The sequence below is a fragment of the Phacochoerus africanus genome, chromosome 15, assembly GCF_016906955.1.
Source record: "Phacochoerus africanus isolate WHEZ1 chromosome 15, ROS_Pafr_v1, whole genome shotgun sequence".
NCBI classification, from domain to species: domain Eukaryota; kingdom Metazoa; phylum Chordata; class Mammalia; order Artiodactyla; family Suidae; genus Phacochoerus; species Phacochoerus africanus.
In genome coordinates, this window is record NC_062558.1 from 106,962,967 (window position 1) to 106,989,093 (window position 26,127).

Sequence of the window (26,127 nt, forward strand, 5' to 3'; positions counted from 1 at the left end):
AAGACCAGATGCTATAAATCTCCTAGAAGGAAACAGAGGCAGAACACTCTAACATAAAGTGCAGCAAAATCTTTTGGGATCCTTCCCTTAGAGGAATGGAAATAAAAACAAAAATAAGGAGTTTCCATTGTGGCTCAGTGGTAACAAACCTGACTAGTATCCATGAGGACATGGGTTTGCTCTCTGGCCTTGCTCAGTGTGTTAAGGATCCCATGTTGCTGTGGCTGTGGTGTAGGCCAGCAGCCACAGCTCTGATTCAAACCCTAGCCTGGGAACTTGCTTTTGCCACAGGTGCGGCCCTTAAAAAAAAAAAAAAGACAAAAAAAATAAGGTTAAATAAACTTAGAAGGTTTGCACAGCAAAGGAAGCCATAAACAAAATGAAAAGCACCTGCAGAATGGGAGAAACTAGTTGCAAATGATGTGACCCACAAGTGATTAATATACAAAATGTACAAACAGCTTATGTACCTTACCAGCAAAACAAACAAACAAACAAAAAGAAACACATTTAAAAATGAACAGAAGGTCTAAATAGACATTTCTCCAAAGAAAACATATGGATGGCCAAAAGACACATGAAAAGATGCTCAGTATTACTAATTACTAGAGGAACGCACATCAGAACTGCAATGAGGTATCGTCTCACTCAAGTCCGAATGGCCATCTTCGACAAGTCTACAAACCCTAAGGCTGGAGGGTGTGGAGAAAAAGGAACCCTAGTACACTGTTGGTGGGGATGTAAATTGGTACAGCCACCATGGAAGACAGCATGGAGGGTCCTTTAAAAAACCAAAAATAGGGCTACTGTATGAACCTTCACTTTCACTGCTGGACATATATCCGGAGAAAAACATATTTGGAAAGATAAATGCACCTCCCTGTTCACTGCAGCACTATTTACAATAGCCAAACATAGAAGCAATCTAACCCTCTACAAACAGATGAATGGATAAAGAAGATATGGTGTTTGTGTGTGTGTATATACATACATACAATGGAATATTAGCCAGAAAAAAAAGCATGAAATAATGCCATTTGTAGCAACATTGATGAACCTAGAGATTATCAAGCTAACTGAAGTAAGCCACACAGAGAAATACAAATACCATGAGGTCACTTATAGTGGCATCTTAAAAAAATGATACAAATGAATTTGTATTAAAAACAGAAATATACTTACATATATAGAAATTAAACTCCCGGTTACCAAAGGAGAAAGGAAAGGGAGAGAGAAATTGGGAGTTTGAGATGAACAGACACATGCTACTAAATATAACACAGTTAACCAACAAAGACGTACTGTATATCTCAGGGAACTATAGTCAGCATTTTGTAATAACCTAAAACAAAACAAACAAACAAAAAACTGGTATAGTTCTCTTAGGTCATGTGAGTTAGGAAGCAAATTAGTGCTTCAGTTTGTCCACGTTAAAAGAGTTCACAGAGACCTAGGTTCACTCAGCTCTAAAGTTTACAAAACAGAACTTGTCTAACCCTCATTAAAATAAACAGCTGCCGTAATTATTAACTACATTAATCATTTTGATTTATTTTGAAATTCAGTGATGAGGGTCAATCATGAACTATTGAACAACAGCACATCCTCAGTAAATGTGAGTGAACTTATCTGAACTGAATGTTTTGTGGAAGGAAGAGTTCAAGTCCACGCATAAGTGTTCCCTGGAGTCTGTGTGTCCTTGCCTTTACTACTGACTCTCAGAGAGTCTGCTTCTTCCTCCCTCAAATGGGAATAATGTACATTAGGCAGATTTAATGGAGAAAATCCAAAGGGAAATGGTGGCATGGAAATCATCTAAATTGTCAATCTCCCTAAACACATGAGGGATAAAATATTTTGTATAGCCTACAGTTAGGTGCTAATGATATCATTCAGTCCTCAAGCAAGGTAAGTCTGCTCTATGGTCCACTAGCATCCTGGAAAGGGGACGGAAATTGATCTGTATGTAAAAGATAAAATACATTCTTGGAGGCACATTATTAAAATTGGTCATTGTGAAGTATATAACAAATTTTATATACTTCTGTAAATTTTTCTGTTTTGGTTGCCTTTTCTAGTCTGTTAATGTTTAGGTATTTTGGTAGAATCCAAATAATAAAGTGGCAGAAGTGGGATCATTGCTTCTTTTCTTTGTTTCATAGCCATTTTCTAGATTTTTGGCCGAAGGGAAATGTTAAGTAGCGTGTTTTGTAAGTACGGCATTTCATTCAAGAAGTCATGTGAGGAGTTCCCACGTGGGCTCAGTGGGTTAAGAACCTGACTAGTATCCATAAGAATGCAGGTTCAATTTCCGGCCTTGCTCAGTGGGTTAAGGATCCAATGTTGTCCCAAGCTGTCATGTAGTTTGCAGATGCGGCTTGGATCTGGCATCGCTGTGGCTGTGGTATAGGGCAGCAGCTGTGGCTCCAATTCAGCCCCTAGCCTGGGAACTTCCATATGCCATGGGTGCAGCCCTAAAAGCAAAGAAGTCATTTTGTTCACAATGGCCATGAAAATTGAATTTCTCCACAGAATCAAATTAGGCGTGATGTCAAGAAAGTAGCTCTGTTTTCAGGATGAGTATGAATGAATGAAATTGAGATGTAGTGTATCAGAGCCCTGGTGGAAGAAATTTGTCTTTCATCTCATGCTGCATGTCCTGGCACTACCTCTGTGGTCCTCATACTCTTTCAGTGTCCATAAATGTAGTTAATCTCAGAATAGGGTGGGCATTAGAATCACCTGGGGTATTTTTTTCTTTTGTCTTTTTGCCTTTTCTAAGGCCGCACCTGGAGCATATGGAGGTTCCCAGGCTAGGGGTCTAATCAGAGCTGTAGCCACCAGCCTATGCCACAGCCACAGCAAAGCTGAGTCTGCAACCCACACCACAAATCATGGCAATGCCAGATCCCTAACCCACTGACCAACGCCAGGGATCAAACCCGCAACTTCATGGTTCCTAGTCAAATTTGTTACCCATCGAGCCACGACGGGAACTCCGATTTTTTTTTCTTTTTTCTTTTTTTTTTTTTTTTAGGGCTGCACCTCTGGCATATGAAAATTGCCAGGGTAGGGTCCAATCAGAGCTGTACCTGCCAGCCTAACACCACAGCCACAGCACTGCCAGATTCTTAACCCACTAAGCAAGGCCAAGGATTGAACCTTCATCCTCATGGATACTATCAAGATAGCTCTCACATTTTGTGAGTCAGTAATTTTAAAGTGTATATATATGTATATAAAGTGTGTGTATATGTACCACCTCTTCCTGATCCACTCTTCTGTCGATGCACATTTGTACTGTTTCCATGTCTTGGCTATTGCAAACAGTGCTACAATGAGCACTGGAGTACATGTGTCTTTGCAAGTCATGGTTTTCCCTGGATAGATGCCCAGGAGTGGGATTGCTGGATCAAATCGTAGTTCTATTTTTAGTGTTCTGAGACATCTCCATACTGTTTTCCACAGTGGTTGCACCAATTTACAATCCTACCAACAGTGTACTAGGGTTCCTTTTTCTCCACACCCTCTCCAGCATTTGTGGTTTGTAGACTTTTGGATGATGGCCATTCTGGCTGGTGTAAGGTGGTACCTCATCGTGGTTGTGACTTGCATTTCTCTAATGATGAGTGATGTTGAACATCTTTTTCAGGTGTTTTTTGGCCATCTGTATATCTTCTTTGGAGAACTGTCTGTTTAGACCTTCTGCCAATTTTTTGATAGGGTTGTTTTTTTGGTATTGAGCAGTAGGAGGTATTTCTAAATTTTGGAGATGAATCCCTTGTCAGTTGATTCACTTGCAAGGATTTGCAAGGATTTTCTCCCATTCCGTGGGTTGTCTTTCTGTTTTGTTTAGGCTTTCCTTTGCTGTGCAGAAACTTTGAAGTTTAATGAAGTCCCATTTGTTTATTTTTGTTTTTACTGTAATTACTCTAAGAGGTGAATCTGAGAAGATGTTGCTGTCGTTTATGTCAGTGCTGCAATGAACATCAGAGTACATGTGTCTTTGCAAGTTGTAGTTTTCTCTGGATATATGCCCAGGAGTGGGACTGCTGGATCATATGGTAGTTCTACATTTAGTTTTCTGAGGAACCTCTATACTGTTTTCCATAGTGGTTGTACCAGTCTACCTTCTCACCAACAGTGAAGGAAGCTTTCCTTTTCTCTATACCTTTTTAGCATTTGTTATTTGTAGACTTATTAATGATGGCCTTCTGACTGGTGTGAGGTGGTACCTCATTGTAGTTTCAATTTGCATTTCTCTAATAATTAGTGATTTTTGAGCATCTTTGCATATGTCTATTGGCTATCCATATGTCTTCTTTGGAGAAATGTCTATTTAGGTCTTCTGCCCATTTTTTGATTGGGTTGTTTTTTGTTGTTGAGTTGTATGAGTTGTAAATATATTTTGGAGATTATGCCCTTGTTGGTTGCATTGTTTTAAAGTATGTTCTTGTTCCCTGAAAACTATAAGATGCTGATGAAAGAAATAAATGACACAACAGATGGAAAGATATACCATGCTCTTGGATTAGAAGAATCAGTACTGATTGTACTACCCCAAGGTAATCTACAGATTCAGTGCAATCCCTAACAAATTACCAATGACATTCTTCACAGAACTAGGAAAAAAATTTTTAATTTACATTGAAACACAAATGACCCTGAATAGCCAAAGCAATATGGAAAAAGAAAAATGGAACTAGAGGAATTAGGTTCCCTAACTTCAGACTATGCTACAAAGCTGCAGTCGTCAAACCAGTATGGTACTGGCACAAAAGCAGAAATACAAATCAATGGAAAAGGATAAAAAGCCTTGAAATAAACCCACACACCTATGGTCAACTAACCTACAACAAAGGATGCAAGAATATACAATGGAGAAAAAACAGTCTCTTTAATAAGTGGTACTGGAAAACTGGACAGCTACATGCAAAAGAATGAAATTAGAACACTCTCTAACACCACACAAAAATAAACTCAAAATGTTTTAAAGAGCTTTACACATGAGACCAGATACTATAAAACTCTTAGATCTTATAAAACATAAACCGAACACTCTCTGACATAAACCACAGCAATATCTTCTCAGATCCACCTCCTAGAGTAATAAAAATAAAAACAAAAATAAACCCATGGGACCTAATTGAACTCAAAAACTTTTGCACAGAAAAGAAAACCATAAAAAACAAGAAGCCATAGGATTTGATTTTCTATTCCTTGCTGGTCCTGGGGCCCCAGAAGGAGCCACAGAAACTTGGGCTCCAGTTGAATACCTAGAGAGAGGATTCTGCCTCAGAAGTCAAAACACAACAGGGTCACAGGACATGTGGGATGAAGAATTCTGTGCTGCCCATGTAGTATCGTGGTCCCTGCAGGTGGAGGGTTCAGGGAACCCTTTGTCAAGCAAGCACTGAGACCTGCGTCTTCTGTGCAGGGCTCCCAGTGCGAGTGAGAGAGAGTGATCCAAGCTCGAGGTAGCTGCTCCCAACAAGTGAGCTCAGGACACAGGGAGCAGGAGGGAAGCATTACTGACTATTCAGAAGCTGGCCCTGGATTCCCAAAGAAGGGTGTGTTAGAGCTGGTGCTGAGGGCTGGTGAAGGCTCTCTTGGACCCCTCCATGTCTTTCCTTTTTCCTCCAGGGGAACATATGAATCTGGGGAGAAGCCTGGGATTGTCATGGAACTCCTCACCCTAGGACAGAAAACATTAAAAGAGGCAAGAGTGTTTTGACATTTCAAATGATCTGGTGGTTGATCTCCTCACAGAAAATAATTGTATTTCCTAGGGAAAATTAGACTGACTTTGTTGAATTAAAATTTGATACTTGTATTATCTAGATAATACAAAGAACAACATAAATGAATAAACTATTTTGTTTAACGAAAGCTGTTCTGACAACTACAATACTGTCAAGATGCAAGGTGAGCACAAGTGAAATCACTCAAGGAGCTGGTCCTGGGCTGAAAAGCTTCACCATCAGAGAATCCACAGGTGTCCTCTCCAGGATCTGCCCATCTGGGTGATTCTCCAGTGACTTCCAAGAATTGTTTTCTTATGAACAATTTCTCCAGATTGACACATTGTTACCCATGGGAAGGTGAGACTGATCAAGTTATTCCACCATTATCAGAAGGATTAACTTCTTTACCACATCTTTGGACTTAAATGAAAGGGTAACCTGCTTCCTCTCCAACCCCACAGCTCATGCCCTAGTGTGAGTCACTGGAAACAGGGCTGGGCAGCTGGTTTTAACTGATTTCAGTCCTGACTTCACCACATCTGAAAATCCTTCAGAAAATGAAGGGGAGGAGTCCAGGGGACCACACCTAGAGGTGAGGTTTCTTACGAAGATTTTTCACTCTCAGGACCTGCCCTAGGACCTGGGGTTTTCCAGAGACTGGTTCTAACAAGAGTAGACACTTGGATTTGTGTTGTGGGGAAAGAAAAAGCTTCCTGTTCTTGATTTTAAGATCAGTTATTTTGGATCCAAGGGAAACTTCAGACTGGGAGTAAAGGAGGAGGAAGACAGCCTTCCCTCAGGGGAAGGTCTCAGGAGAGGGACATGGGACCCTCCTGTTTTAAGGGAAGTGGTACCCCATGCACAGAGATCAGGGAGCAAATGGTACCTGCCAGATGCTCCATTGGGATCATCAGTTACCTGAGAGTCCATGTCCGGAAGCTGGACTTTAATCACGATTGGGTCATTCTTTGTGTCAAGTCTACAATCTCATCTCCACAAGTGAAGAGATTTTGCTCTGCCTCCTAAGCTCTCAACCAAAGAACATGAGCTTTTAGCTCCAGGCACAGAATCTGCCTCTGAAAAGAAGAAATGATTCTTTCCAGCATTTCTTTGAGATTTTTATATCACTTTCTGTTAGGTCTTCAGAATATCCAACTTCTTGCTCCAAGCCACATTCTGCCATGACAGGTAATACCCCAAATGCTACCCTTTTTTATGTTGATAAAGTTCAGTCATTTTGAAACCAAAACTGTGGGGAGCCGAAAAAATACAAGGAGCCAAAGAAGGGAGCTTGCCTGAATGGTGCAAAACCGAGGGCAGACTCCTAATCAGAAAAAAGGACCTTGCCTGATGGCAGAAAAACCTGAAGGCAGGTTCCTAGCCAAGGAAGGGAGCTCACCTGAGTGGTACATGCCAAAGGTGAGCCTCTGGACAGGATGAAAGCCTGCCTGAATGGTACATGCCAAAGGTGGGCCTCTGGACAGGATGAAAGCCTGCCTGAATGGTACATGCCGAAGGTGGGCTTCTGGTCAAGATGAAAGCCTGCCTGTACGGTACAAGCCGAGGGCAGGCCTCAGGTTACACGGCTCTCATGTTGATGTTGATGGGGAAGAATTGGGGCTTTCCTGGGAAAACAATTTCCATGTTTGCACTGGAGAACATGGATTGTTTCTCGGGTGACCTAGTCTTTCCTGTTGTTTTATTTGTTATTCAGTTTTCCTCAGTCTTTCCTGATTATTTGCTTATTATTCTTATTTCCCATTCTTATTTTCCTGTGGTGATTTGTGATTTAACAAAATTACAATAATAATATAATAAGAATTTCATCCTGAAGGACTTTCCCCTATTTAAATCCAACTTAATTAAAAACGTAGTGTTTATCTACTAACCAGTTATACAGTAAACTTTAGAGTTAGGATTTTAATGAGGTTCATAGAAGTTAGACATATTATTCTTGATCAAAAGAAACCCAGCTGTGAGTTTTGTCCTTGATTTTAGAAACTTTTAGCGGTATCTAAAGTTGATTTGTATATTCTCACACTGTCTCTCTGCCAAGGACACTTTGAAGATAGACACTAGTCTGAAGACAGGATTTTTTGTGTTTGTAACTTCTTCAGCTTTTGGGAATTAGCTGGCCATGAGATGGTTTGTGCTGGGTCTCCTCTTTCCCACATGATATGCTGCACCTATTTGTCCTTGAACTGTACTCACTAAATTTAGTTAGGCTAAAGATTTTAAAACATGATGTATTGCTACTGTACCATGTCATCAAAAAACAAAGCCTAGGAGTTCCCGTCGTGGCACAGTGGTTAACGAATCCGACTAGGAACCATGAGGTTGCGGGTTCGGTCCCTGCCCTTGCTCAGTGGGTTAAAGGATCCGGCGTTGCCGTGAGCTGTGGTGTAGGTTGCAGACGCGGCTCGGATCCCGTGTTGCTGTGGCTCTGGCGTAGGCTATTGGCTACAGCTCCAATTCGACCCCTAGCCTGGGAACCTCCATATGCTGCGGGAGCGGCCCTAGAAAAGGCAAAAAAAAAAGACAAAAAAAACAAAAACAACAAAAAAACAAAGCCTAATAGTTAACCAATGTACTTTTGACACTATGATGTAATATGTAGTGAAAAACTGTCTATATAATTAACCACTTATGCCAATAAAATTTGAGCAGTCCAGCGCCCTGAAAGAAGGGACAAAGAGGCTGTCTCCGTTATTTCGCTGATGCTGTCTGTCTCCTTTCAGGATGAAAGGAGACACCCTGGCTGCCGGACCCAATTGTTGGAGCTGACCTCCAGCACAAACAGTTCTGACTTGAACCCGGCATAAACCCAAATTGGAACTTGGATCGATGTTTTTTTAAATTAGAATCACTCACCCAGCATCTGGACTTATTGAGGCTCATATTCTTTGTGTCTCAGCACAGAAGGAATTCAGCAAGAGACAAAGTGATAGGGAAGAAGTAGATTTATTAAGAGAGGATACTTGTGAAAGATGCAAGTGGGCAGGCAAGGAGGCTCTGCCCTGAGAATCAGGTGGGCTACATTTTCATAATCTAAAGAAACTGGGGAGTGGGAAAAGTCTGCCTTCTTCCTCATTCTTCAGGTAGTCCTGAGGCTTACAAACTAGCTCCTTCGTTTCAGGTAAGAGACTAATTGACTCAAACTAGGACTGTCATGGTGCTTATTCAAATCAGCAGAAGGATGCTAACATATACTAAAATATGTTGATTCGGCTCAGGTTTCTGTATAATCAGGGTCTTCTACTTTGGAATGTGATCTTTCCCTTAAATTCCTGCCATTAATCCTAAGGATCATTATCTTGCTGAACCTGAATGCAGGCCTCTCACTTAATGACCTGAGGCATATCTCATGCTTTTACTATGGTTTTATAGTTGAGCAAGCCTACTTCGTTCCACAACGTTCTGATGGTTTTCTTGAGTGATTATTAACTTACAGTGGTCTCCCAAAGTTTTCCCTTGGTTTTCCTCTCTCTCTGTGGTCCCCTAATGGGACTTCTACAACTGCCTATGTAACTACCCTGCTCTATCCCTATCAATTTCATTTCCTCTTTCCTCAAAAGGTTGATATACCCTTTCAGTGGAGCCTTCATTTTATAATACCTGCTAGGTGGGTTTTTATTTCTATTCCTTAGCCACGTTGGTGTAGGATGGATTGTTCTCTGATTTGAATGCTTAAATGAGCACTGGCTTTGTAACCTACCTGAAGGTCTTCCTGGATCCTTTTTTCCATATCATCAGCATTCACTCTGTCCCCTGATATCATGTTACTAACTATATCCACTTCCTCCAGAGAAGCTGCTAAGACTTTGATCTTGAGCCTTCTTCCTGCAGAGGTGTGACTAGACTCTCAGCATAGGACCTAGAGCTCAGTATGGAGACAGAGACTTTTTTCAGTTGCTCATTATAACCTCTGTATATTGGATTTGGACCAGTCTTGTAGTCATATTTGTATATAAAATATTTTATAATTTTTAATATAAAAGAGGAAAAGTACAGATTCTGATTCTCATGGATTCTCTAGGAGGATTCTTAGGAAGAGTGAGGGAAGTTCAGGCCTTCCATTTGGAATGTGCCTGCTCATTTTGTGGGATGATTGAATGAATGAGGGAATGAGTGATCCAGGGACAAATCATTGTTGGCTGACCCTGAGGATGCTCAGTAAACTCTGGACTCTGCAGAAGTTTCCCCCAAGTATAGCTTAAAACCCTGCTGGAAAAGCACACACACATGAGTGGTTGTGGAGGTGATGTGGACCAAACTTACACCCCCCAGAAAGGGTGCTCTGGTAATTGGAAGCTGAGACTCTCACGTTCTAATGTGGAAACTGAAAATTAAATTGAAAAACCCGTGTTTCTCTCCAAACCCCTGAACTTGCCCTTCTTTGGGGCCTAGGACAGGTCAGGCCAGCTGATGCCACTAGTCTGGGAAGCAAGTGGTCCTGTCTTTCTAGCTGTCACTTCAACCTATGGTCCCCAGACATAAATTGGATGTTAGGTTTACTTTTCCTTTTCCAAAGTGAGTACAATTTTTTGCATTTTTCCCAGTAAAATCTGACAGCACTGGTTTTACGCTTCTTTGCTAATTAGTGCTGTTGTCAATCTTTTGAAATTCAGCCTTGTACATGAAGTTTGAATGGTACCTAACCATATTTTTCAGAAGTATTTCCCTGAATAATTATGCTGATCATTATTTCAAGAACTCCTTGAACTGTCATATTTCTTTCTTTGTGGACTGTCATTACAAGGTATACCCACTTTAAAAAACTGCTTTGTATTTGTATTGTTGAGGTTTAATTAATTAATCTTTAAAAATGATTTCTTTATTAAGGTGTCTTAGCTTGTGTAGGGAAGGAGGGCACTGCAGCAGAGGATGGAGCTGCCTGGGGAGGGGATGTAGCATGAAGTAGGATGAAGCGAGCATTCCTGCTAAGGACACTCCAGCATGGGGTATCATAGCCAAGAGAGGTAAGGAGGGCACCCACGTGGAGCAGGTGGGGGGAGCTGGCTTGTTTAGAAAGTCAGACCCCATGAGGGTTGATGAGAAGAAACCAACAAATAATAACCTAACCAAGTAATCAAAGCAAATAGCACCCATAATGAAACAGAATGAAATTGTCACCTAATAGGATGCAAGAAGAAGAAAAGCCATTATTTTGTAATATTCCTGTCAGAGATGCATGAACTGAATGTAATCATGAGGAAACATCCGATAAACTCAGACTAAGGGTCATTTTACAAATATCCCAGCTTATATCTTTCAAGAGTGGCAAAGTCATGGAAGTCAAGGAAGAATGAGGAGCAGTTCCAGACAAAGTTTACTAAAGAGATACGATACCTAGTTGCAAAGTGTGATTCTGGGTTTTGAAGTGAAATTCTCAGCTAGACATGAGAAATATTTGGGGGATGTATTGTGAAAGACAAAGATAAGAAGCAGGAGTTCCTGTCCTGGTACAGCAGAAATGAATCCAACTAGGAACCATGAGGTTGCAGGTTCGATCCCTGGCCTTGCTCAGTGGGCTAGGGATCTGGCGTTGCTGTGAGCTGTGATGTAGGTTGCAGACGCGGCTCAGATCTGATGTTGATGTGGCTGTGGGGTAGGCTGGCAGCTCTCCAAATTGGACCCCTCGCTTGGGAACCACATATGTCATGGTTATGGCCCTAAAAAGAAAAAAAAAAAAACAAAAAAAGATAAGAAGCAGATGGTCCAAATGCACCAATATTAATTTCCTGAATTTTAAGTTTGTGTTAAGGTTATACAGGAAAATCACCTAGTTTTTAGAAGATGCATACTATATATTTCAAGTTTTTAGAACACTAGGTCAGCATTTTACTCTCAAAGTATTCAAATACATACTGCCAACTTTTCTATATACTTGCACTATATTATATATATACCTGTATGCATATATATGGAAGCAACTATGGGCTCATATCCAAATATACAAGCCCTTCACAAAAGATTTAATATTGCCAATGGACATCTGAAAAGGGCTCAGCATTATTAATTAAGCATCACAGAAATGCAAATTCAAACCTCAGGTATTGTTATATACCTGTCAGAATGATTAAAATGAAAAAAAAAAAGATTGATTATTCTAAGTGCTGGCAAGAAAGTGAAGGAATTGGTATTCTCAAAATAAAATTGTAAATTGGTTCGACCATTTGGACAATTATTTGGCAGTGTTTACTTAAAGTGAATAAGTTCTACTCATAGGTATGTGTTGAACAGAAATTCAGTACAATGGGACACCAAAAAGACATAGTTAAGAATGTTCATAATGGCAACATTCAGATTAATACCAATCTGGAAGCAATCCAAATATCTGTAACAATACAATGCAAAAAATAAATTATAAAATTGTTATACAAAACTAATCAAAAAGTATAATTTTACTATTATTTGCAACAGCACCAGAGAATCTCACAAATGAATTAAGTGTTAAAAAAGTAGATACTTTAAAAACATAATGTATGCTTCCATTTATTTAAAGATTACAAACAGGCAAAGCTAACCTATGGCCTGAAACAGAATACATTTGGGGTGAGGGGTAAGGAATGAGTAGAGGAGACATAATGGGCTTCTCGGTCCTGGCTAATTCTTTTCTTGACCTGTCTGTTGGTTGCATGGTATGTGTTCACAGTATATTGAGCCATACATTTAAGACACATGCAATAGGAGTTCCCATCGTGGTGCAGTGGTTAGCGAACCCAACTAGGAACCATGAGATTGCGGGTTCGATCCCTGGCCTCACTCAGTGGGTTAAGGATCCAGTGTTGTCATGAGCTGTGGTGTAGATCGCAGACGTGACTCTGGACCCGGGTTGCTGTGGCTGTGGTATAGGCTGGCAGTTACAGCTCCGATTAGACCCCTAGCCTGGGAACCTCCATATGCCATAGCGCGGCCTTAGAAAAGACAAAAAGACATATGCAGCATTCTCTGTGTATATTATGCTTCAATGAAAAAGGTTATTTAAAGAGTTTCAATTTATAATTCTACCTAGGCTGAGGTTTATCTTACTCTTTAACTGCAGAAGACTTCAAGGTGATGCAAATGATGGGAGAAATTGTTGAACAGGGTGTTGGAAAACCTGGATTCTAGGACAGGGTCTTGTCCTGATATGTTGGTGCCACTTCACCTCACTGAGTCACTCCACTCAGTGAGGTGGAATTAGATGAGTGGATTTCTGAAATCCCTCCTGCCTCTAAAATATTTATAATTCTTTCATTCTGTAAAAAGATAAGGGACCAACAGGAGGAGCGGGGCAAAGTAATAAAATGATTACTGTAAAGACAGCAACTGAGCCTTTTTTTTACCTCAAATAAAATATTGCAGCTCTTTCAAAGGCTGTAGCTGTGTGATCCAGGCAGCAAATTACTGCCCTTTATCCTAGCTAAAAGACTCACTGAGGCCTGGGCTCATTCAAATTCCAAAGGTTACACAACCAATGTTTCTGATTCCAGTTTTAATCTGCTGATGCTGTAATTATTAACTCAATGTTTATTTTAAATATTACAGATGAGGGTGAATCAATACTGAATTATGGTGAACACAGTAAATGTTGGCCCTTACCTGAACTGAATGCTTGCTTGGAGGGAAGCATACAAGACTCAGGGGATATAGGGTCCAGCCACAGCTTTACCAGCCATAGACACCATGTCCTTGGCCCAAGTACTGAATTCTCAAAGCCCAGCTTCTTCTCTAATAGGAATAATTTTACTGTAGGTAAAGTTAATTGAGAGACTCTGAAGGGATGTGATAGGTATGAAACTTCTCTGTTAATTGTCAGAATTCCTGTAAACATGTCTAACTGCAGTCTGACAAATCTTAATTTTCCTTATGAAAAGAGCTTAGAAGTAACTTCATTAATCAACTTAGAACAAATACAATGATATCTATAGAACATGGTTTGTACGAGCATTGTCCTTAGTGATCTAGTAATGTATACCATTTCCTGGCATTTAGAACCTCATGACCATTAAATGGCATCTTCTTTTCAGGTCTCATGTTGTGCTGTGGGTCTGTTAAATGAAGTCCCTGCCTCCCATCCTCCACTGAATCCATGCCTATTGTTCTGGCTAGAATCTCCCTTCCTTGATGTGCATTCTTCATTCCATTGTTTCTGAAAATGACAAGGGAAAAAAAGCAACCGAAATAATGTGTTACGAGGTGACTGGGAAGGTAAAGGAGCCCTAGTTTCTCCCCCTTAAATTCTGTGAAATGGGCTCTTTTCTCAGTTACTTCAGCAAGTTTCTCCTCTTTAGTGATGGAAGGGGACAATCCTTCTCAGTTTTTCCTTGGAGTCAAATAGGAGACTTCTATTTAATGGGAAGCCTTTTGTTTTGTGAACAGTGCTTTCAGAGAAAATAAAGTTCTTAGGGTTTTGGTTTGTTTTGATGAAATTATTCCCGAGACAGCGATGGTGCAAGTCAACGTACATCACAGTAGACATGTGATGTTTCAGTTCAGATCCCAGTTTTGTCATATGAGCTGTGTGATACTGAACAGGTCTCCCTTTCCCCATTTGAAAAAGAAAACTAAAAATGTTTACTTCTCAGTATTTTATAGGAGGAAGTTAATGGTAAAATATGTGTGAAAAACTTAGCACATGCTGATCATAGCATATAGGTAACTGGAGGGAACTATCAGAAGAAACTTCTTCAAGAGTGGGAGGGACTGGGGGCTATATAGCTGATTTCTGTTTTTCAGTATTTAGTAATGTGTAAGTATATTACATGGTTAATAATAAAATTTAAATTAACTTTTTAAAAGTTAAAAGAAAAAAGGAAAACTTACCACATGCCAATTGCTAGCTGGTCATTCACCATATGCGAATTACATTTGCAAGCTAATATTTTGGTAGCTGCAAGGTTAGAACAGTACATTAAATTATTTTAAAAGTTTCCTTTTTCAAGGACAATGTATTATAGTATTTGATGAAGCATTATAGGATAAATATTTCTTATATACAAGGTATAAAATACACTCACTTCTTTCAAAGTCATAATTTCCTAACTAATTATCAGTCTGAGAATTCAGAATACTGAGCAATTTTTGGAACCAAATAATTTGCTTCAGTGGTTCTCAATCCTGGCTGCATACTATAACCACTTCTGTGTTTTTCTTTTAAAATAATACTATTAGCTGGGACACGCCCAGACCATTAAACCTTAATCTCCAGGTGGGGTACTGAAAGAAAAAAAAATGTGACTAAAGAACTCTTAATTTTTACCTTTATCAGTAGGCCAAAGTTCATTCAGAGAGAGAGAGATTTGAGTGCACCAGCTGATTGGCCACTTTATAAACGAAAGCTAACAAGTGGATTAGCAGGAAGTGTTACAAAAGCTTTGGATTGCTAGCTCAGACTCTGTGAGAAGGCATCATGGATCTGGTTGTGGTCCTGGTGCTTAGTCTCTCCTGTCTGCTTCTCCTTTCACTCTGGAAACAGAGCTCTGGGAAAGGGGAGCTCCCACCTGGCCCCACTCCTCTCCCAATTCTTGGAAATATCCTACAGTTGGATGTTAAGAACATCAGCAAATCCTTAAGCAACGTAAGTATGTTCATCCTCCTCCTCCTTGGCTTGCAAAGGATAAGGAAATTAATCCTTACTTTTAAATAAAATGCATTCCTGGAGGCAAAGTATTAAAGAAATTACAGCAAATGCTCCCTGTGAATGTTGGTATTTCCACTGGGGTTTTTTTTGCTGTTTTGTTTGGGGTTTTTTTTGTTTTTTGTTTTTTGTTTTTTTTGCTTTTGTATTTTGTTTTGGCTTTAGGCAAATCGCTTTGTTTTTTAATGATTTTAACTTTTTCCATTATAGTTGGTTTACAGTGTTCTGTCAATTTCTACTTTACAGCAAAGTGACTCAGTCACACAAAGACTGTATATATATATATATTTTGTTTGATTTTTGTTTTTTAATTTATCAAAGTGTCAGAAATTGAACAGAGAAATGCATTTTCATGAACAGAAATATTTGTCATTGTAAGATAGAATCAAAGTAATAAAGTGGTGTAAGTTCCCTTGAGGTGTATCTGTGGCACAGGAGGCAACTGCGGTACAGGTTTGATCCCTGGCCCAGGAGCTTCCATATGCCATGGGTGTGGCCAAAAATGAATATAAGGTGGTAAAGTGGCAAATATTTGGGACTGTTGCTGCTTAAAGGAATGCAAATCCTATGCTGTTTCACAGACATTTGCTATGATTTTTGGCGGAAGATAAATGGTAATGGAACTATTTGTTCCATTTTAGATTTCATTCAAAGGTTGTCTTCTATATAAACTGTAGGGGTTTGTTTTTATTCTTTTTTTTTTTTCAGATTAACCAGCTTTCAAATTAAACCTCTCTGAAGGTGCAAATTATGTCTGATGTTGGGAAAATATCTGTACATTTGTGATAAACATAAGTGAACAAAAGAACAAATTAGTCAAAACCTCCTGGGTGGTAACAGGATCCTTTTGGCCTGTGATGCTTACACTCTTGCTGTGTTAGTAATACTAGCGGATCTCAAACTGGGCCGGGCATTTGAGTCATCTGGTGTAATTTTTTTCAAATGTAGATTTCTAGGATTTATTATAGGCTCACTGTGTCAGAAGCCCCATGGGAGGAGCTTCACAAGAGATTCTAAAGCACTCAGCTGATTTTTGGTCCCAAGATGGGCATCGGGGCTGATGAATTGCTCAGGAGTCCTGGGTCAACCAAGCAGTGTGCACGTGTGTGTCTTCTATTTATTTGCTGGGGAACACTGAAATGAATTTGAAATTCTTTGAACATTTGTTTCTTATTTGAAAAACGGGGCAACTAAACCTACTCAAGAGTTGATGGGAAGATTAACTGTATTGATGGGATCATTAACCAAGACTATGATCATTGCCTGGCACAGGATAGACCCTCCATAAATAGCAGTTCTATCAATCTCCATCTAATATTGAGGAATATTTGAAAATGTGTGTGTGGCAGAATGAAAACTTCAACAATATGATGATAATCCCATCTTAATCATTCATAAAATGTAGACCAGATTGTGACTTCATTTTTGCTCATATGTGAATCTCTTTTCCTTTTCCCAGCTCGCAGAAGTCTATGGCCCTGTGTTCACCGTGTATTTTGGCATCAAGCCCACTGTGGTGTTATATGGATATGAAGCAGTGAAGGAAGCTCTGGTTGATCTGGGAGAGGAGTTTTCTGGAAGAGGCCATTTCCCAGTGGCCGAAAAAACTCAGAAAGGACTTGGTAGCTGTGCATGTGTGCTTACTCGACATTGATAATGGGCTGGGGTGGGGAGGATGGGAAACAGGAATTTGAAGAGCACTTCAGGCAGAGCATGGTCCATCTGTGAGGATGCTAAGTGTCAGCTCAGTCCTCCCTGCCTGGGACCCTCCTCCTAGTTTCTGTTTCCCCTCCTGGTAGGAATCATCTTCAGCAATGGAAAGAAATGGAAGGAAATCCGGCGCTTCTCCCTCATGACCTTGCGGAATTTAGGGATGGGGAAAAGGAGCATTGAGGATCGCATTCAGGAGGAAGCCTGCTGCCTTGTGGAGGAGTTAAGAAAAACCAATGGTGGGTGAATCTATACTCTGTTAACTCTGACCTTAACAGACTCTGACCTTAACAGACTGCTCTCTCTCCAACGACGTCTTTGGAAACATTTCAGGGGCAGCCACATCTTTCATATGGGTAATGGTTGTCAGGCTTCATGTGGAGGAGGGAGGGTGTGAAGAAGAGGGAACCAAGGGGGATTTGGGGACCTATGCTTGTATGTGTGCACCATTGTACAAGCAGTGTGAGTATAAAAGGTTCTGTCCAGCTTTATGTTTAAATCATACATCATGAGTATAGAAGGCTTTGAGTCTCACATGCTCAAAAAGTTAAATAGCAATGCTGTCCTGTAGCATCTGGGATACCTATTCTGGAACATTTTACTGGGGAATAGTTGTCCAGTGAATGACCCCTCACATGAAAAAATTGATATGTCCTTTCACTGAATTGGTCTCTGAATGATCAGCTTCACTGACACATCTGATAGTTTCTTCTAGGACACTTGCCTTCATAAGTGGCCAGTATTGATGCTATCTGTGGTTTTAAGTGCTTAAATATCTCCTTGGATATTAGCCTTAGTACAGCCCTCAGCAACTGTGATAGTCCTGTACACACAGGACTGTTTTATTTCTTTAAATTTTTTTAATTAAAGTATAGTTGATTTACAATGTTCTGTCAGTTTCTACTGTACAGCATAGTGACCCACTCATACACACATATATATAGATATACATCCTTTTTCTCATATTACCTTCTATCATGGCCTATCACAAGTGATTGGATGTAGTTCCCTCTGGTACACAGCAAGATCTCCTTGTTTATCCATTCTAAATGTAACAGTTTGCATCTACTAACCCCAAACTCCCAGTCCATCCCACTCCCTCCCTCTCCCCCTTGGAAACCATAAGTCTGTTCTCCATGTCCATGAGTCTCTTTCTATTCTGTAGATAGGTTCATCTGTGCCATATTTTATTTATTTATTTATTTATTTTATCTTTTTGCCATTTCTTGGGCCGCTCTCACAGCATATGCAGGTTCCCAGGCTAGGGGTTGAATCCAAGCCATAGCCACCAGCCTATGCCAGAGCCACAGCAACATGGGATCTGAGCCATGCTTGCAACCTGCACCACAGCTCATGGCAACGCCGGATCCTTAACCCACTGAGCAAGGCCAGGAATCGAACCTGCAACCTCCTGGTCAGATTCGTTAACCACCAAGCCACGACAGGAACTCCTGTGCCATATTTTAGATTTCACATATGTGACATCATATGGTATTTTTCTATCTCTTTCTGACTTACTTCACTTAGTATGAGAATCTCTATTTGTATCTATGTTGCTGCAAATGGCATTATTTCATTCTTTATGGCTGAATAGTATCTGTACCACATCTTCTTAATCCATTCATCTACTAATATACATTTAGGTCATTTCCATGCCTTGGCTGCCTACACAGGACTACTTTAAAAACTATCAGCATGAATTATTTCATGTTACACAGTACCTAACATTGTTTTACACATTTTTAGAAAGCATATGCTATAGCATAATTCTGTAAAATACACAAATACCAGTTTATAAAATGATTCACTTAACTAGATTTCATCTATTATTAATAACTCTTTGCCCTGTGTTCCCTAACCATAAGCTGACCCTGTTCTTAGATTTGCTTATCTTTTCCCCCACTCTGTACTGGGTTTTAAGTAAGAAATTTTATGGTAGTTATTATTGACCTATGAAATTCTTTTCCCAAAGACTCTAATTTTCAGCTTGCATCCAAATTTCTCTGTTTTTTAATTCACTCTTCCAAATGTAGTGAAAGGAAAGATAAAAAATTAGATATTACCTGTGAATCACAAATCACATAAAGGCCTCAAGGTTTCCCTAATAACTCTCCATTCCTCTAGTTAAATTAAAACTTTTTCTAAAAGCTGAAAGCCCTGAGAAGTTCAATGGCATTGGGAGAGGTAACTGAGCAGGTTTCCTATACTTTATCATTTCTTCACATTAGTTTTTATTCAAGTTATCCTTAATTACGTCTGTAGACATGAAATAGGGGGCTTTATATCCATCAAGTTATTTGACTAGTTGTAGGTCATTTGACTAAAATTTTATTTCATACTTTTTCCCCACCAAAAACAAAACCATTCCTCTAATTTCTCTACCTGTTTTCTGTAGAGAGCAATATAAAAGAAATCCACAAAAGGGCAAACCAATGAAATTTAATGTTTGATTGGAGATGATGGGTACTTCCTAGAGAAGGAAATTCTTGCCCCATAATGAAATGAAACTTTATGTTTGTCCTACCTGTGACTTAAGTTTGAGACAAAATTCATCATTTTACTTTTATGCAATCAAATCTTTCATTTTTGTTTATTCATGTTAGCTTTTCTTCTCATACAACATGGGTAGCTTATTATTCTTTACATTTATCCCTTTCATCTGAATTTACTCATAATTTCTTGCTCTTTAGGTTTCTCTCTGATTTCCTACACACGGATCCTTTAATTATTCATTATACATAAAAAGTTTCCAGGTTTCCAGGTCACTGTCTTCTTTCTTCCTCTATCAGTGCTTTGTAGACACATGTAATTCTGTGCTAATAACTTGAATTATTAGGTCTTAATAAAAATAAGGCTATACCATGAGTTATTGGGGTATTTAAAAAAGAGATGAGGGGTGGAGTTTGTTTGTTTATTTATTTATTTATTTATTGGCCTTTTAGGGCCATACCTATGGCAAATGGAGGTTCCCAGGATAGGGATCCAATCAGAGCTACAGCTGCCAGCCTATGCCACAGCCACAGCAAAGCCAGATCCAGGCTGTATCTGCAACATACACCACAGCTCTCAGCAATGCCAGATCCTTAACCCACTGAGCAAGGCCAGGGATCAAACCCACAACCTCATGGTTCCTAGTTGGATTCATTTCTGCTACACCATGATGGGAACTCCGGGGTGGAGTATTTTAAAAATAATTTATTTAACTAGCTAGGATGTAATGGTCAACTCAAGTTTAAAGGAAAAGTAATATGTTGATTTAATGCATGCTGAAATTTTTCTAAGGGAATTTCTAGATAGATATTGCTTTAAAGTTTCTAAAGTTACCATTACCTGCTAAAACAAAGACAAAGCTTCTATATGTGTATTTTAACACTTTTATAAAATGTTTCCTATTCTTTAGCCTCACCCTGTGATCCCACTTTTATCCTGGACTGTGCTCCCTGCAATGTGATCTGCTCCATTATTTTCCAAAATCGTTTTGATTATACAGATCAGGATTTTCTTACCTTGTTGGAAAAATTCCATGAAAACCTCAATATTCTGAGCTCTCCATGGATCCAGGTGAGGCCAAGATCCTTTCTTCCTGAGGTCTAATCTATGCTCTTTTCTCTGATAAGTTAAATGTTCTATATGGACCAAGCTGTGTAGTGAATGTGTAAAAGCAAAAATCCTGTTCAGAGTTTAGCATCAGTGAGTGGATATATGCAAAAGATAGCCAAGCCCTTTATTCTACATACAAGAAAACTAATGCCCAAATGTAGAGCTGGAATTGGAGCCAAATGGCTCCCTGTCCAATAGTTTGTCCACAAAAGTCTGGTTTCCAAAGCCCAGTTTCCATGAAGTACTTTAGTAACTGCCAAAAACATGGCTATAGCAATCAAGATACATCTAAGCCCTTTTTGAAAAGCTTTTGTTACCTATAATGGTTGATATCCAATCAACACTTAATGACTTCTTCATCACATTACTTGGCAGAACTATCCTAATTTAGAATATCAAGGAGGGAGAATGTTTGGGACCACAGATGCTGCCAGGAAACACTGACCAGAGTAGAGCTGTTTGATTCTTCAGCTAGTATCCTAACTGACAACTAAGTGGGTTAGGGATGACCAGTCATTGAGTTATGTTATATTAACCATTAGTATACATCACAGTTTTACCTTGTGCTAAGCTGGCATACCCTGCATTCTGTATAAAAGACAACTGTGTAATCTTATAGCAAATACTTAACTGCTCTTCTGCACCATTACTTGATCCATAAAATGTTCAATTGGATTTCATAGTATCTTCAAGCCCCAGGTGGTTCCAAGATACTGATTCTATTTCTGAGGCTGCTTGATAGAAGTAGAAGCAGTAGGAACTAGCTTTGTGTTCTAGATCAGATTGCCCATACTCCCTTAACCTCTATTATTATCCACAAAATATGAATCATAGGAATTCATGCCATCCTATATCAGGTCTGTAGGAAAAAGTTGTTTCCTTTCCAGAAAACTGTTATAAATATTTTGTATAATTGTATATAAAAAACAATTCCAGAAATTTGTTATAAATATGCTTTTGTACTGCAAAAACCATATGTGATGCAGGAGATGATTATCAACTTTGATCCTCTCAAATCTTTCTCCCTCAAATTTTTCTATCAGCATAGAGAGTTACTTTATATGTACAGTAAAAAGTTCCTTCTCAAGAATGAGGGTATTTTTTAATTCTTCTTTGTAGCTCCAGTATCTAACCAAAGCTTGACATATGGTGTGTATATCTTCAATAAATGATTTCTTGGTAAATATTGTTTTTTCTTTTAGGTCTGTAATAACTTCCCTGCTCTCATTGATTATTCTCCAGGAATTCATAACAAATTACTTAAAAATATTGCTTATTTGAAAAGTTATGTTTTGAAGAAAGTAAAAGAACACCAAGAATCACTGGACATTAACAATCCTCGGGACTTCATTGACTGTTTCCTGATCAAAATGGAACAGGTACAATTTTGACTACTTGTGATTTTGTGGTTCATTAATTCTATAGTTATTAAGGATGTTTCAATGGTCAGGCAAGATATGCTTGACAAGCACTTTAAGCACCTGTTGTGTGCATGCATCTGTACTAAGCATCACGGAAGACGTGAAACTGTATTGTTAAGCAACTAGACTACAAAGACCATATTCTTTAGGTACTACCTGAGAAATAGAATGCATATTTCAGGTGAAACAATTACATACAAGTTAGAAAATATTAAATGGTATGCCATAATATGAAGATGGACATGATTCTCTTACACAGTGTATGCAATATGAACTAAAATAAGATAGAGTAACTGAAATAACTCACTCTTAGCAGTAGAAAGAAGAAAACAATTATGATAAATAAAATATCATAAAGGAGTATGGTACACTATGAAACATATGAACATATGGGACTCTCACAAAGAGAAGCAAGATAAAGAGACAGGAAAAAAAATCCTTGAAAAATAATAGCTGAAAACTTCTCAAGTTTGATAAAAGATATGAATCTACAAATTCAAGCAGTTCAACATACCCTGAGAAAATAAATTCAAAGAGATTCATACTGAGACACATTGTAATCAGTCAAAAGCCAAAGACTAAAAGAGAAATGTGAAAACAGAAAAGAGAGAAGCAACTCATCATATACAAGAAATCCTTGATAATGTTAACATCCAATTTCTTATCTGAAACAATGCAGATAATAAACCAGCTATAATGGAAAAAAAATCATTAAATAAAAAAGAAAGAATGCAGACAAGAAGGCAGCATGGTAGTTCAAAGGGCTAATTTTTTAAACTGTCTATCAAAAATTCTAGATGCCGTGAAACTATCCTTCAAAAATGAAAACATTCAGACATTCTTAAATAACATAAGCTAAGGGAGTTTTATTGCTAGAAGATCTGCCCTAAGAAATGCTGGGGAGAGTCCTTTAGGCTGAAATGAAAGGGCATTAGGCATTAAATCAAGATCATATTAAGATATAAAGCTCCCTGATAAGGATAATCATATAGGTAAATATGAAAGCTAAAATTATCTTGTTTTGTTCCTACACTTGTTTCATTGGCCAAGTTGTCTATTGCCTCCTTTGAAAGATGCTAGTGACCAGTTCCATTTTGTTTTGTGAATCCATTCTTTTTCTATAATACTTTTTTTTGGTTTTTTTTAGGGCAGTACCTGCAGTATATGGAAGTTCCCAGGTTAGGAGTCAAATCAGAGCTACAGCTGCTGGCCCACACCATGGCCACAGCAACACAGGATCTGAGCCGCATCTGTGACCTACCCCACAGCTCACAGCAACACCAGATCCTTAACCCAATGAGCAAGGCCAGGGATTGAACCCACATCCTCACAGATCCTAGTTGGGTTTGTTAACCACTGAGCCACAACAGGAACTCCTCTATAATCCATTTTTTAAGGTACTGCCATATTAACGTTTGCAACTTTTTTTCATCATAATAAGTCAATAGGCAATACTGATGTCCATATAAATTCTCTATCAGAAGAAGAAAATTGTAGGCATTGATTCAGACTTATGAGACCTTTCATGATATGACCCTAGTTTTCCTATTTCTATCAACTATGGTTATGTTTGTCTACAAATAAGAGAAAACCCAGTTAGCAATAGATTTACCATGGGAGTTCCTGTTGTGGCTCAGCAGTAACCACCCCGACTAGTATCCATGAGGATGTAGGTTCAATACCTACCTTGCTCAGTGGGCTAAGTAACTGGCATTGGCATGAGCTGTGGTATAGGTCACAGATGCGGCTCAGATCCTGAATTGCTGTGGCTGTGACTTAGGCTGGCAGCTGCAGCTCTGATTCGACCCCTAGCCTGGGAACTTCCATATGCCCCACATGCAGCCCTAAAAAGAAAAAAAAAAAAAAAGAGCTTTAACAAATAGTGGGTTTATTTATCTCACATATAATTAATCTTGTAGTGAGCCAGTCTAGAGATAGTAGAGTAGCCCTGAAGCCTCACAGTCAGGTGTCTTCCATTTTCCCCCACTATATTTATTACACAGTCTTCATCTTCATGCTTCTCTCTCCATATCTCAAGATGACATTCATTACACCTCCACCTGTGTTTGAGTAAGTGGAAAGGAGAAGCTTTTCCAACACATAGTTCCTTATATCTCATGGGCAAGAATTATGTTGTATGATCCATGTAGCTACAAGACATTGGGAAATGGAATTTTTAGGAAAGCAAGGGGTGCAAGAGTAGGAAATGTAGATTGGGTCAACTATTCCACGGTCTCTGCCAAACAGTGCAGTAGTTTTTTTCCAAATATTGCATCTCCAGTTCTAAGTTGGCTTAACTTTATAATGGCCTCAGTTATTTTGAATTCCTTGTAATTAAATAAACTGGCAAACTAATTTGTCAAATAATGGCATTAAATTGTTCCTAGGAAAAGCACAATCAACAGTCTGAATATACAATTGAAAACTTGGTAGCCACTGTATCTGATATGTTTTCTGCTGGTGCAGAGACAACAAGCACCACCATGAGATATGGACTCCTGCTTCTACTGAAGCACCCAGAGGTCACAGGTATGACCACATATGGGGGTGGAGGCAGAAGAGATTTCAGAACAGAATTTGGCAAAACACCACTATTGTTAGAGAAGCTTCATTATTTAAATTTGTATACTATCAACTGCAATTTGTTGATATCTGATGAAGAGATAAAATGAGACAACTTTGGACAACAGGAAAGGATGAATAGAGAAATGAAGATGGTGTGGCAGTAAAACAGCTGCAGTAAATAGCTATTGCCCCCAAATAGCTATGGGAGGCAATTTGTGGCAGGCACAGTAACTATGAATTGATTAAGATCACATACAGATTATTTTTTTAAGAAGTTACTTTGAATGGTAGGCATGTTCCTACAGAAATTTACCCAATTCTGAAAATGCTCTATTGCTGGAGTAGGACAAATGAACACTGTCTTTATTGAAATGGAAATGGAAATTCTAAGATTTAAATGAGGTGGCCTGGGAAAATTACTGTAGTCTGGTAAGTATTCTAAAAGGTTACATTCAGAAGACATGTATTGCTATTTGGGCAGAATATATGCCAAAAGGAACATATTTTTCCAGAAGTCTGAGTCCAGAAAAATAGGTTGCCAAAATAAGAATTTCTCTTTGGGTCAGGAATTTTATCTTTTATAGAAAACTGTATTTTGGAAATTTACCTTTAAATGATGCATAGCACATTAGCCGCATACATTATCTTTTTCAGTGTCAGGATCCTAATGAAATGACTAAAAACTAGGTACAAATGAGAATTAGTCCTTTTAAAATAGAAGAGAAGTACAGGAAATAGCCAACAAGTCCTCAACAAATTTCTGAAACACAGCAACTGAAAAGTGATAGTTAAGTCAGCAGAGAGGATGACACTGTAATCTCAGTGTCAGAAGGGGAAAGAGAAAGATTTATCAAGGCAGAAAAGCTAATTTGCACCCCCACTATCCCCATAAGTTTCACTATTTGGAAGAATCAAGTTTAATACGAGGGAGAGGGAGAACAGTTTGAAAAGGAGTTTCTCCCTACCCAGGTCCCCTCCACAACCTCTGATAAACAGGCAACTGATTGCCCTCGGCAGGAAGACAGAGGTTTAAAAGGCTCTACACTCAGGAACATTACATAGTGACAGAGAGTGAGGCATAGGGCTGAAAAGGAAGATGAGGTAAGAGTTCATTTACTGCATTGTGACACTCCCAGGCTCTTTTATCACCCTGCTTCCTAAAATTCAGCAGCCAGAGGAGAGACCTCCATGTTGCACCTCACAGAAATTCTCTTGAAGTATCCAGCACATGAATAAAATTAAAATATCCACACATAGGCACAGGATCATGGAATTTCATAACACCAGGATTAAAGGGGAAAAAATCACAAAAACATTATGAGAGAGAAATCCGGTCATATAGAAGGATTAGTCTTCAGAACAGCATGAAAATTTTCAATGACAACTATCATCTTCTGCATGAATACCAAAGAGGGTATTTTCAGATCTGCACATTCTGGAGAATTTACCCTCTCTTTCCCTTCCC

The 26,127-nt window shown here is 39.0% G+C and overlaps 1 protein-coding gene and 1 long non-coding RNA gene across 2 annotated transcripts in view; one reads left to right on the plus strand and one right to left on the minus strand.

The window, feature by feature from the left end:
- Window positions 1-11,386: 11,386 nt before the first annotated feature.
- LOC125116214 (uncharacterized) overlaps window positions 11,387-26,127 on the minus strand; it is a 74,176-nt gene continuing 59,435 nt past the window's right edge. The window contains exons 6-8 of the long non-coding RNA XR_007132281.1: window positions 14,553-14,619; window positions 13,329-13,878; window positions 11,387-11,416 (exon numbers count right to left, since the gene is read on the minus strand). This is a non-coding gene — a long non-coding RNA (uncharacterized LOC125116214). The remainder of the gene's footprint in view (window positions 11,417-13,328; window positions 13,879-14,552; window positions 14,620-26,127) is intronic.
- LOC125116213 (cytochrome P450 2C42) overlaps window positions 15,098-26,127 on the plus strand; it is a 30,824-nt gene continuing 19,794 nt past the window's right edge. The window contains exons 1-6 of the mRNA XM_047761236.1: window positions 15,098-15,306; window positions 16,826-16,988; window positions 17,166-17,315; window positions 20,477-20,637; window positions 21,879-22,055; window positions 24,485-24,626. Coding sequence (XP_047617192.1) covers window positions 15,139-15,306; window positions 16,826-16,988; window positions 17,166-17,315; window positions 20,477-20,637; window positions 21,879-22,055; window positions 24,485-24,626 — 961 coding nt within the window. The 5' untranslated portion in view covers window positions 15,098-15,138. The remainder of the gene's footprint in view (window positions 15,307-16,825; window positions 16,989-17,165; window positions 17,316-20,476; window positions 20,638-21,878; window positions 22,056-24,484; window positions 24,627-26,127) is intronic.